Here is a 13,425-nt window from a genome sequence, read left to right as displayed (position 1 = left end):
AGGAGCAGAGACATCCCTGACTAGATCAGGTTGCTCAGAGCCTCATCCAACCTGGCCTTGAGTGTCTCCAGGGATGGGGCATCCACCATCTCTCTGGGCAACCTGTTTCAGTGTTCTACAATCCTCAGTGTAAAAAATTTTTCCTAATATCCAATCTAAATCTACCTCCCTCTATTTTAAAACCATTACCCCTCGTCCTATCACAACAGGCCCTACTGAAGACTCTCTCCCTGCCTTTCCTGTAGGCCCCCTTGAGGTACTGGAAGACCACTATAAGGTCTCCCTGGAGCTTCCTCTTCTCCAGGCTGAACAGCCCCAACTCTCTCAGCCTGTCCTCATAGGAAAGGTGCTCCAGCCCTCTTATCATCTTCGTGGCCCTCCTCTGGACCTTCTCCAACTGATCCATGTCCTTCTTATGTTGGGGGCTCCAGAACTGGACACAGTACTCCAGGTGGGGTCTCACCAGGGCAGAGTAGAGGGGGAGAATCACCTCCCTCAACCTGCTGGCCACACTCCTCTTGATGCTGCCCAGGATGCGGTTGGCTTTCTGGGCCGCAAGGGCGCATTGCTGGCTCATGTTGAGCTTCTTGTCCACCAGCACTCCCAAGTCCTTCTCCTCAGGGCTGGTCTTGATCCATTAATAGTAGTAAGTGAGAACTCGAAAATTCAGTAGGAATTTAGATACGTATTTAGACATTGAAGTAGCTTGAAAATCTGCCTCTAAATAGTTTTCCCTCCCATCTCTTCTTCCAATTCTGTCCTAAATCCTTACAGACCATGTTATTATTGGCAGTAAATCCAGTAAATTTCTCTTTCATTTTTAATTCTTCTACTGTGCAATCTTGTTAGCTTACTAGTTTGTAAAATGAGGTACTTACAGTTGCTGTTTTCACCTTCCTTCATTTTTGTTTATCACCACAATTCCTCCACTCTACTTCACCCAAGAATTACTTGCTGTTTTGCATACAAGCAAAATTAAGCTTGTTAGCATTATCAGCAAATTTACATTAACAGATCTATCTACATGTTTGAGCCTACAGTTTAAAAGGGAATGAGTCTGCATCTTTCAGTATCCAAAGAATATTTTAAAAGTGAGAAATGTATGTTAACTACAGAAAGAATACTTTTAATTGTTTATTGTATACAGGGATACCAAAAAGTTGAGCTCCAGTAAAATGGAAAGCATGGAACTTCTTTTGACTACAAAAAACCAGTTAGAAAAAAGACTTGAAAGGCTGACTGCTATCCCTCCTGAGTGTACTTATGCTGATCCTAAAGCAGTGGATGAAGATGTAAGTAATTCACTGATAATTATAACATGGTTTTGTTTTGTATGCTTGAAGTTCACGAATTTGTGCATAAATACATAAAACACATAGAATGTGTAATGCAGTTGTACTTCATAACAGTATGCATTGACTTAATGAAACATTCTGAATTTTTCCATTTATATTTGATTCCAGGTATCAATCTTAGATAACTTTATTTTTAAGATGTATGAACAATGTCCATTCTGCCAAATAAAAAGATGTTGACTTGTCCTTGTGATAGGAGTTCTGGGATTTATACTACAATTAATTCATTTCCATGAACTATCAGAAATGCAGTTCTGTTACTTGTTGATTCAGATCTCAGACTCCTATTTTTCTGACTGAGTCATCAGCATAGGCCATGTGACACCATTGTGTACTTACTAAAATATTTTTAAGCCCTTGTTGTGGTTTTGTTTAGTGAGGCGGGGCCTGAGGTGGTAGCTTCTGTAGGAAACTGCTAGAAGTCGCTCCCCTTTGTTCAGTGGACTCGGCTGGGCCTAGGGCAGACCCGCTGCTGGCCAAGGCCAAGCCAATTGGTAGCAGAATGTTCCATGATAACGCCTCTGTGATAACATATTTAAGAAGGGGAAAACAGGGGGGGGAAAAAAAAAAAAAAAAAAAAAAAGAGAGAGGAGAGAAGATGTGAAGAAGCTGAGCGGGGGCAGAGGTGCAGAGGGTGAGGCGCAGGCCTCATGGGCCTTGCAGGTCTCACCCTCTACCCTCTTTCCAGGCAACCGACTGGGCCCAACTCGGCCCGGCCCGGCTGCAAGAAGTGGAGAGGAGGTGAGCTGGATGATGTGAAGAGATTCTGAGCGGCGTCTGCCAGCCTGTTGTGAAGAACTTTTCTTGTGCGAGGAACGGCTGCAGATGCCAAAGTCAGTTCAGAAGGAGGGGGAAGGAATAATGCTGCTCCTGGCCAAGATTCCCCTGCAGCCTGTGGTAACGACCATGGTGGAGCAGGTTGTCCCCCTGCAGCCCATGGAGGTCCACGGAGGATCAGAGATCCACCTGGAGCCCGTGAAGGACCCCACACCGGGGGAGGTGGATGCCTGAAGGAGGCTGTGGCCTGTGGAGTGCTCTCTGGGACAGATGTTCTGGAGAGACTGCACCCCGTGGAAGAGATGACCCACGCCAGAGCAGTTTCACAAAGGACTGTGGCGTATGGGTTGGACCCCACAACAGAGCAGGGGAGGAATGTGAGGAGTTCTTCCCCCCATGATGAAGCAGCAGTGTAAAACAACGCGTGATGAACTGAGCGCAACCCCCATTCCCTCTTCCCCCCTGTGCCGCTCAGGAGGGGAAGGTAGTAGAGATAATGTTAAGCTCGGGAAGAGGGAGGGGTGGGGGGAGGTTATCTTGTTCTCTGTCTCATTCTCCGGGTGTTTGTAGTAATAAATGAATGGTTTTCCACAAGTCGAGTCTGTTTTGCCCGTGACGGTAACTTTAAGGATTTCTCCCTGTCCTTATCTCAAACCTTGAGCCATTTTTCTTATATTATCTCTCCCTATTCTCTCGGAGGGTGGGGGAGTGAGAGAGAGACTGCGTAGTCTGGTCCCGGTAGGGGCTGAACTATGACAGCCCTTCATACCTTGTAAAAATACTAAATAATAAATTATTTTAGGCTCTAAAAGTTCTAGTCCCCGCAAAGCACAGTTTTCCATGCTGTTCAGTGTGTTTATGCCCCCTGAGGAAAGAAAAGGTGTGAAAAGCACTGAAAATCTGCAGATGTCCATGAGAAATATTAATGTATATATTTGTATACAAAAAATTAAGGAATAATTTATGAAAGATATTTATATGAGGTCATTTCAAGTAGTAGTGAGTGACTGGGCCTTGATCCAGGAGATTCCCTCTGGTCTAAATTTTGTGAAACATGACTGTGGTTCATATAACTGTCTCTTCATGACTGGGTTTTTTTTTTTTTTAATTAAAAAAAGTAATTGTGATCTGTAGGTCTTAATTCAGAGACAAGGTACTCAAAATTTTGATGAAGTGTCTTGATAATGCTTTCTACTTATTCCAATATGTCTTGAAAGAGGAAAATTCTGTATTTTGGGACCAAACTTGAAATTTCTCATGGTTTCTTATCCTGGGAACTTGGGAACTCAATGACATTTTTGGACTGCTGTCAGCCAGTGTGGAAGGGACATTACTTCCCACAGTTGCACATCAGTAAAGGCAGCAAAGAAATAGCTTGGACTTTGGAAAAGATGGCACTTAGCCACAGAGGGAAGTTCAGGAAATACAGAAAAAGCTTAAGTCAGTGCTATTTCTGAGTCTGGGAAAGGGAAGCTTCTAACTGTGTAGTGAGATTAGATGGTGTTACCAAGCAGGGATGACAAACAAAAGCAAAAGAAGATCAGCTTCACATAGCTACTTACTATTACAGAACAAATTCCTAACACACAGTACATGGTCCTGAGGCCGTGCTTCAAGTAGGAAGGTCATGAACATGCAAGCTTGCCCTGTGTAGTTGCATCTAGCTGCATGGTGTGATAATTGGAACTGCTGTAATAGCATTAGTTGCAAAGGTGAAAAGAACTGATACTATAAGGAAGTATACTGAAGAGCCTGGATATGTTGTCATAATGAAGCTACTGATGGTACACATCCAATTACATACTTCAGGGAACCTGAAGATCGTAAACAGCTAAATTTCTCTGTAGTGCCTGGAATCTGATAAGACTTTTTTTTCATTAACAATACTTGGGTATGGTTAATGCTTAACATCTCTTTTTATTTGTAGACTTTGAGGAAGATTTTTCGTCGACTTAGGTTTGAGAAAAGAAGTTATCTGCAGCAAACGATGGCACTTAGAGGTGTTGGGTTTCATCATGGATCTATGGCCTCCAGGGAAAGACAAGTTGTGGAGATGCTTTTCAGAATGGGATATATCAAGGTTGGTAAATTTGGATCAGTTCTTTTTTTTTTTTTAATTTCACTTTCTTCATATATTTAATTAAAAATATAGTGTACCTTTCACCAGTGGTAAAACATATTGCACTGATTTTGTCACGCTCATCTAAAATATCTTGACGTTAAGGTTTCCAAACCCTATTTATATGGCTTTTCATGATACCACCACTAAGCCATGTCCCTAAGCAGCACGTCTATATGCCTTTTAAATACCTCTGGGGATGGTGACTCTACCACTTCCTTGGGCAGCCTGTTCCAATGCTTGACAACACCTATGGTGAAGAAATTTTTCCTAATATCCAATCTAAACCTCCCCTAGGGCAACTTGAGGCTGTTTCCTGTTGCTGGTTACTTGGGAGAAGAGACTGACAACCACCTCACTACAACCTGCTTTCAGATAGTTGTAGAGAGTGATAAGATCTTCCCTGAGTGTCCTTTTTTTTTCTGGACTAAACAACTCTAGTTCTTTCAGCTGCTGCTCATAGGACTTGCTCTCTAGACCAGCATCGTTGCCCTTCTTTGGATGCACTCTGGCACTTCCATGTCCTTCTTGTAGTGAGGGGCCCAAAACCGAACACAGTATTCGAGGTGCAGTCTCACCAGTGCTTTCTACAGGTGGACAATCAATTCTGTAGTCCTGCTGGCCACACTATTTCTGATACAAGCCAGGATGTTCTTGGCCTTCTTGGCTACCTGGGCACATGGACACACTGCTGGCTCATAGTCAGCTGGCTGTTGACCACCATCTCCAGGTCATTTTCCACTGGGCAGCTTTCCAGCCACTCTTCCCCAAGCCTGTAACATTGCATGGGGTTGTTGTGACCCTAATGCAGGACCTGGCATGTGGCCTTGTTGAACCTCATACAATTGGTCTCAGTCCATCGGTCCATCCTGTCCATATCCCTCTGCAGAGCCTTCCTACTCTCAAGCAGATCAACACTCGTGCCCAACTTGGTGTCATCTGCAAACTTACTGAGCATGCACTCGATCCCCTTGTTCAGATCATTGATAAAGATATTAAACAGAACTGGCCCCAGTACTGAGCCCTGGGGAACACCACTTCTGACTGGCTGCCAACTGGATTTAACTCCGTTCACCACAATGCTTTGGGCCTAGCCATTTTTTTTACGCAGCAAATAGTACCCCTGTTTAAGCCATAAACAGTCCATTTTCTCCAGGAGAATGCTGTGGGAAATGGTGTCAAAGGCTTTACTGAAGTCTAGGTAGACAACATCCCCAGCCTTTCCCTTGTCCACTAAGCAGGTCACCTTGTCATAGAAGGAGATCAGATTAGTCAACAGGATGTGCCTTTCATAATCCTATGCTGGCTGGGCCTGATCACCTCGTTGTCCTGTATGTGTCACATGATGGCACTCAAGATCTGCTCCAAAAGCTCCACCAGCACCGAGGTCAGACTGGCAGGCCTGTAGTTCCCTGGGTCCTACTTCCAGCCCTTCTTGTAGATGGGAGTCATATTTGCTAGTCTCCAGGCAACTGAGACCTCCCTGGTTAGCCAGGACTACTGGTAAATGATGGAAAGTGGCTTGGTGAGCATTTCCACTAGCTCCCTCAGTACCCTTGGATGGATCCCATCCGGCCTCATAGACTTATATATGTTTAAGTGGTGTAGCAGGTCACTAGCCATTTCCCTTTGGATTATGGGGGTTTCATTCTGCTCCTCATCTCTGTCTTTCAGCTCAGGGGCTGGGTACCCAGAGAACAACTGGTCTTACTATTAAAGACTGAGGCAAATAAAGCACTAAGTACCTCAGCCTGTTCCTCGGTCTTTGTCACTGTGTTTCCCCCCCACATCCAATAAAATGTGGAGATTCTTCTTAGCTCTCTTTTTGTTGCTAATGTATTTGTAGAAACATTTTTTAATTGTCTTTTACTGCAGCAGCCAACTGAATGTGTTTTAGTTAAATGAACCTAAAGGATTATGATATTTTGTACTATGTGCATGGAATATTTCAATTTGTGTTCAATTTCAATATTATTTCAATTTGTGTTCCATAAAAGATGCAGTATAAATTTTCAGGATACAAAAGTTTTTAATATGTATATGTAATAGCTACATGAACTACACTAGAGATAGAAATTCATGTATGTTCATAGCTCTGTTAAATTATCAGACTAAAGTTTAGCTATACAAAAAATGATAGTAAAATTCCTATTGATGTATTCCTGGATATTACCGGGTTTTTCTTAAATTGGATATTGATGTTTCTAATAGGTATCTTCATGTTTGATATTTTATAGGTAGTCACAGCTACTTCAACACTTGCCTTAGGAATCAACATGCCATGTAAATCTGTTGTCTTTGCTGAAGATTCTGTCTTTTTAGATGCTCTAAATTACAGACAGGTATGGAAATAGACCTCCTACTTTTTATTACAAGAACAGTACGCGTACTGTCTTCGCACACAACTTCAGAAAAAATGTCTTTTGCTTATACTTCTGGGTATGTTCTGAGTTTTAGCTGTTCATTTTGGTGGCAATCGTAGGTTTAGCTAAGGTGATTTTATGAATGTTTCAGAATTGCCAGCCCACAAATAATGTATGTGAATTAAAGGCATAGATGTGGCTTTCAGTTATGTGATCTGGAAAGACAAAAGCTGTTTTGTTTTCCACAAATGTGGAAAAACATGCTCTTAAGAACATGCAGTGGGGATGTAACAAGGAAAAGAAAGATTGCTGACTGGATTAATAGGGACCATCCCTGGAAACATTCAAGGCCAGTTTGGATGAGGCTCTGAGCAACCTGATCTGGTTGAAGACTTGCCGGGGGGTTGGACTAGATGACCTTTAAAGGTCCCTTCCAACCCTAACTATTCTATGATTCTATGACTCTATGATTTGACTTTCTTCCATCTTGGAAGTGGCACTCCACACAATGCAACACAGCAGTGCGTAGATGAGGTTGCAAATGCAATAAAGCAGAATGTCTCCAGTCAAGGTACAACTTACTGGATGGGCTGAGACTTTAACCTCTTCATTAGCCCCTGTTGCCTGCTCTTGTGCTACTTTTCAAACCTGATTTACATGAAGTACTGCCAGTTTGCCTCTGGTTCAGGAGGCCATATAGACCAGATACAGCTGATGGCATCACCTGGCAGGTAGCTCTTAGAGTCAGAGTGTGAGTGGATCTCCGTAGCAGCCGAACCTATGCACATCTCCCTTCTGCTGCACATAAATGATGTGACTCTAGCTTTGTCACATCATCTGGTGCGAAGGGCAAGTCCCCACAATGGATCTGACCAAGGACAGGTGATCCAAGCAAGGGAATACATCATTAGGCAGCTACTCTCTGCTCCTTATTAATATTCTCTGCTCTTTATTTGTACTGAGACTGCCTCTGCCCCAAATCTACCCAGAAATAATTCAGAGCTAAATGTAACTTGAAAACAAAGCTGGTGTATAGGTATAAACTAAGTTAAAGCTTGAAGAAATATAAATGTTAAAAAGACATATGAGAGAACATAAGCATCCTGGCCAGTGCTTAGGTCTTCTATCGAATTTAGAAGTTCATATTTATAAAAGTTAATAAACCCATCACATTTGTAAACCAGCTATATTTGAGGTACAACATATTTGCACACATTATTTTAATAATTTTAATAATTTAATAATTCTGCCAAAATGCATTATTAAGACTGTATAGATGTATGTACATTATGTACAACTTAGGTATATTTTGTTTAAAAAATAATAATTTTGTTATTGTAATAATATAATTATTAAATATTTTATTCTTAGATGTCAGGACGTGCTGGAAGAAGGGGACAAGATTTGATTGGAAATGTGTTCTTCTATGATATCCCACTTCCCAAAGTTGAAAGACTTATCAAATCCAACGTACCTCAGTTGAAAGGGCAGTTTCCTCTGACTATTTCCTTAATATTGAGACTCATGCTGTTGGCTGAGAAGGCTGATGACAAAGCAGATGCCAAAGCAAAGGTTTAATATTTTTTCTTAATTGAATTAAATTATATCTCTTTAACATGAGCAGAAAGTTATGCACTTCAGAAGTAAGCAATCTGCCTTCAGATGAAATTGCATACTCTGCTATACGGCTTTTAATACCTGTGCCATCTTCTCCACAGTATTGTACTGTCCGTTTTCACGCATTTATTCTTTGCAATAAATATTATAATGAGAACAAATGCTACTGTTGGGAAGGTATTTTTACTGATTCCTGCTCTGTGCAATATTTGCATTAACTTGGAGAATCAGGAAGTCTTCCAACATTTAAAATTTCAACTTTATTTGAAGAAAAGATGTGAACATACCATAGGGAAGAAGGGAGCTATGAAATGCTATCTCAGTTGAAACATGAGAAAGTGCTATGTATTACTCACTTGTTTACGCATACTAATTCTTGGCAATCAAAAAATTCTTATTCTTGCCACTTAATGTAGTGATTAAAGTAAACAACGCATGATCATGATTACAAGTTGGTGAGGGATCTCCTCTTGTAACTATTAAGGAACTCTTACTTCCAAATGATGTTCTTTACATCCTCTTCAGCACAGAGACTCACTAAGAGACTCACTGAATGAATTCAGATGTAGTTGTCTTAAGATAACAAAGTGAATTTTTCAGCTTTGGTGTTAAATATTAAAATATTAAAGTATTAAAGTGTAAAGTGTAATTTCAAAACTATCAGGTATTTGTTTAATGATATTTAAATCCTTGTCTTTTAGATCTCTATATGAATTTCATGTAATTAACCTTATAAACCTCAGCATAAATTTAGAAAATGCACACACATCTGACAAACATAAGATAGATTTTTCATTTCATTTCATTTCATTTACTGGAGTTAGGCATTCAGTTTAAATAAAAATACAACATAACCCTCACTAAGGATTTTTACCCTGAAGACCAATTGATGAAACAAAGCACAAAAGCTGGTTCTTGAATTTATTTGCTTGTTACAATATAAACATTCTCTTGGATTTCTAATTTTTTTTTCCCGTTTGTTTGACTAGGCATTGTCAGTGTTGAAGCACTCACTGATGTCGTTCAGAAAAGAAAGATATGCTGAAATATTAAAAATTTATTTTATGTTTTCCTTGCAATTTCTTATCAAAGAGGTAAGTTTTAACTTGTTCTCATAAAGGGTAGATTTAAATCTTAAATCTACAGATTCTCATTTTTTGTGTTAGTATGCTTTAATTTAAAGAACGCCATATTTTATATTCCATAGCAACAGCCTATTTCTTTCTGTTAGAAAGAAATTTAAGGAAATAGATAAAATTAGAGTGCTTTAAGTTTGAGGTTAATTCTGAGCTACTTATGTGATGGAAAAAATCCAATGGGGAAAATCTTAGGATATGGTCTATATGATTACAAATTGATTAGGAAAGTAAGAGGAAAGTAAGAGTTGTGCATTAGTATTGTGTATGAAGATGTATGCTCGTGAAATGATAGGAGTTTAAAACATACTAAGGATGACACGATTTCCAAAATACTGGGAGAAATTATATCTCTAACAAAATTTAGAAAGTAGGACTTGGAGAAGACTGAAAATTAGTGGTGTATCTCTCCATAGTAATGGTTTCAATTTGATGGATACCATTTTGGAAACTTTTTATGCATTACTCCATTTGTCTTACAGCCCAGAACTACAGGCAGTAAGAGGCATCAACAAAGTTTTTTGAAACGATATAAGCTTCTAGCACCCAAACATCTTGCAGCAACATATTTAACAGATCACTGCTTGCTGTGCCTTTATCCTATCAAACATTTGGATTAATAGTTTTTTTTTTTTTTAATGAAAGTTGCATCAAATCTTACTTTGACCGTGTGCACTTTTCATTTGCAACATGATCTAAATCAGTGCTAAAACTATGAAGTCAAGATTTATGCTTTGCACAGGGAGATGAAGATCTCCCATGGAAGTACTTGAATAGGTGGTGACTTGTTTTTCAGAAAGGACAAATTTTTGCATTTCAGTGGAAATTGAATCGTCTCAATAGGTACCTATGCATTAGGTTGAAGACTATTCTTCTGAATGCCACCATTTTATATTTTTGTCATATCCAAGTTCATCTTTCATAACTGAGCTTTTTCTGCTTTTAAATTAAATAGGGCTACTTGAATCAAGAAGGCAAGCCCATAGGATTTACTGGACTTGTGACACACTTGCACTATTATGAGCCTTCAAATTTTGTTTTAGTGAGCTTTCTTGTGAAAGGTTTATTCCACAAATTGTGCCAGCCAATTAAAGGTAAATAATACTCCATGCATCTTAATTGCAGTCTATGGCAGGCTCTGTAACCCCAATGGTTCTAAAATTTTCTGGGTGCCTTCTTGCTGCTGCCACCTTTTGCTTGCCCAGCATTCATCCTCATATCCTTGGCCTCTGCCTCTACACACTCTGCGTATGCTTATATTTCTGTCTGAGAAAGCCAAGGCATACATATGGCAATGCTAGTATCACGAACCTAAATTTGCTGTTTGTGAAACATTCTGATGAGGTAGAAAAGAATGCTATACATAGAAAAATTAATATTTCTGACTCCAGAGCAATATTTGAATGCCATGTAGCAAATAAGATGGATGACCACTCTGGTTATCAACAAATTAAAAAGTACTACTAATGTCTTATTACATGAGTAAAATCCATTCTGTAGCACTGAGACATGCTGCAGTATGTGAACATATATGTACAAATTAATACTGTATTCTTATTAGTTGCTTAGTTGTCTACTAGAATTTTTTGTATATAATGAGTTATTCTTTATCCAATATAGTTTTGCATAACCTCTGTCATGACAGTGGTAGCTGGAAAGGAAAATCTTAAATAGGAGTTGTTTAATTTTAAGAAAAAAAAAAAAAGACTATTTTTATTTCACTTTCATATTTAACCCAATTACTTTCTGTTTTGACATAGGCTCAACTGTTTTTTCAGAAGATGTCCTGGAAAAGCTAGTGCTTATTCTAGCAAACCTATTTGGGAGAAAATATCTTCCAGCCTGCTCAATGAAATATAAACACACATTTTTCCAGTCAAAGGTAGAGAAAGCATTGGTCTTTTCTGCAACTTATGTTGTGTACCTCTTCAATGAAGTAGTTCTTTCAGGAACTATCCAGCTGCTCTGGTGTGCAGTCCTTCACAGGCTGCAGTGTGGATATCTGCTCTGGCATGGCCGTCTCCACTGAGAGGGCTACAGAGAAATCTCTTCTCCACTGTGGTCTTCTACAGGCTGCAGGGGAATCTCCACTTCCATCACCAAGGGCACCTCCTCCTCCTCCTCCTCCTCCCCCTCCTTCTCTGATCTTAGTGTTAGCACTGCTGCTTCTCACTCTGCCTGTGTGACATTTTTGCCCTTTCTTAAATAAGTTTTCACAGAGGTGCTGCACCTGTGCCTGATGGGCTCAGCTTTGGCCTGTGGTGGGGCCATTGGAGCTGGCTGTGCCTGTCACAGGGCAGCCCTTGGACTTTTCTCACAGCAGCCAGCCCTGAACCACACACCCTCCCCACTCCCTGCCCTGCCAAAACCCTGCCACCTACACACAATACAAGTAGCTAGAATAATGAAAAAAGTATTTGCTGGAATAAAATAAAGAAGCCTTGATTTAACCAGAGAAGCAGCAGTTGACCGTCAGGTTACATGAAAAGTACCATATTATTCAAGTACGTTTTAGTGATGACAGATGATTATACAGTTACTGTCATGATACTGCAAAATGTAAAAGTATAAGTGACATAGCATGTAGTTGTGCACAAAGTTAACCCGCCATGGGTACAAGCAGGAAGGGAAACATTTGTAATGTGCTCCTGTTGGCTGTGCTATGCAAAGCCTTAAAATTTTGGAGGACACAGCTATGGCTGGAGCAAGAAAGGAAATTTCGTCCAGATGGCAAGTTTCCAGGAACCATTACAAGAGGAAAAATGTTATTTGTTGTAAAAAGTGGTTAGTCATGTAGGAGGGATTATGGGACTGCTCTGGCTAATGGTAGCAAAGCACCAGTCAGTCATGTTGGCAGTGAACCTGTTGAACACCAAGATATGCAAATAAGATCTGAGAAAAGCAGCCCTTCAAAAGTCCCTTTTCAGCTAGCTGAAACATCTTTAATAGAGCTATTTGCCAACTGCTCTGTAAGTAAAAATCTAGCAATTATATACTTACATCTTCCATGCCTTTTTCCACATGAAATTCACGTTCATCTTTAAGATCCGTTAATTCTAGATGGTCAGGCAGTCTGACAAGTTGGGTAGGGTTTGGAGCTGTGCTCTTTCCTTCTTTCCACTAATATGCTATATGTACACTAATACTTTATGTATATACCAATGTAGAACTGACACTTTTGGAAAAATTACCTGAATTAAACAATAAATTGTATGTTATTTCAGGTCTTCTTAGAAGATCTGCCAGAAGAATTTGCAGGTGCTGTAAATGAGTACAACACCAAAGTAGAGGAAAATTTTGCTCATTTTCTTCTGACCATTGCTAAGCTGGCAGATATGGAACAAGAATACAGACTTCCACTGTCAAAGACAGGTAGGAAGTGAAAAGTTAATGCATGTTCATAATTTGTGAAGTTGATTTCATTGGGAAAGTTAGGTTAATTCTTATTTTGTAAAGAAAAAATAGTGACTTCAGACACACTAATAAAGAGATACAATTTCTATTTCACTTTTGTTTTACAAGCATTAGATATGTATATGATAGAAGTTTTGTACAAGAAAAGGACCATTTTAGTTGCTATTCTTTAATTATTTTGTAGAGGAAATAAAAATCAAACAGACTTTTTTTTTTTATAAAAGAAAAATATATTAAATGTAATTATTGAATAAAAGCTTTTTTTTATCTAATCATCAGTGCATTTGCAGATCCTCACATGCCTGTGATACTTGAATTGCTTTGAGCCTTACAAAGGTTAGATTTTCAACATCTGAACAGCCTTAAGATTGAAGTAACAGTTAAAGAACAATATTGCACCATTAGTTAATCAGCTAAGTTACTTATGCCAATAGATGATGTCCAGTAACCAAAGCAATATGAAAAGGCATGACTATAAAATTACCAAACAATATGGATTGCCGTGGGGTGAAAAATATTTAACTACTACATAATCTCATGTTACTTCCTGGAAGAGAGATATAAAAGCAATGTCTATCCCATTGCCTAGCTCCTCTAAAAATACCATGCCTTCAAAAATACTATTTTTGCAGTAAGGGAACACT

The 13,425-nt window shown here is 39.5% G+C and overlaps 1 protein-coding gene across 5 annotated transcripts in view; it reads left to right on the top strand.

Annotated features, from left to right (window-relative positions):
• The window catches only part of LOC104487336 (putative ATP-dependent RNA helicase DDX60), a 49,259-nt gene that overhangs the window by 29,903 nt on the left and 5,931 nt on the right, over positions 1-13,425 (top strand). For 4 of the 5 annotated variants that reach the window (XR_015258423.1, XM_086746709.1, XM_086746708.1 and 1 more), the window contains 8 exons: positions 1,148-1,292; positions 4,060-4,212; positions 6,489-6,593; positions 7,986-8,186; positions 9,221-9,325; positions 10,323-10,461; positions 11,128-11,249; positions 12,592-12,739. Coding sequence is in view for 3 of the 5 variants with exons in the window: in XM_086746709.1 (XP_086602835.1) it covers positions 1,148-1,292; positions 4,060-4,212; positions 6,489-6,593; positions 7,986-8,186; positions 9,221-9,325; positions 10,323-10,461; positions 11,128-11,249; positions 12,592-12,739 (1,118 nt within the window). In the remaining 2 variants the exon portion in view is untranslated. Of the gene's footprint in view, positions 1-1,147; positions 1,293-4,059; positions 4,213-6,488; positions 6,594-7,985; positions 8,187-9,220; positions 9,326-10,322; positions 10,462-11,127; positions 11,250-12,591; positions 12,740-13,425 lie in introns of those variants that run through there. The other variant, XR_015258424.1, reaches the window with a different exon arrangement.

Source organism: Chlamydotis macqueenii, chromosome 4 (genome assembly GCF_036417535.1).
Source record: "Chlamydotis macqueenii isolate bChlMac1 chromosome 4, bChlMac1.mat, whole genome shotgun sequence".
Lineage (NCBI taxonomy): Eukaryota > Metazoa > Chordata > Aves > Otidiformes > Otididae > Chlamydotis > Chlamydotis macqueenii.
The sequence above is the reverse complement of the archived record's forward strand: the minus strand, read 5'-3'. Positions and strand labels throughout refer to the sequence as shown.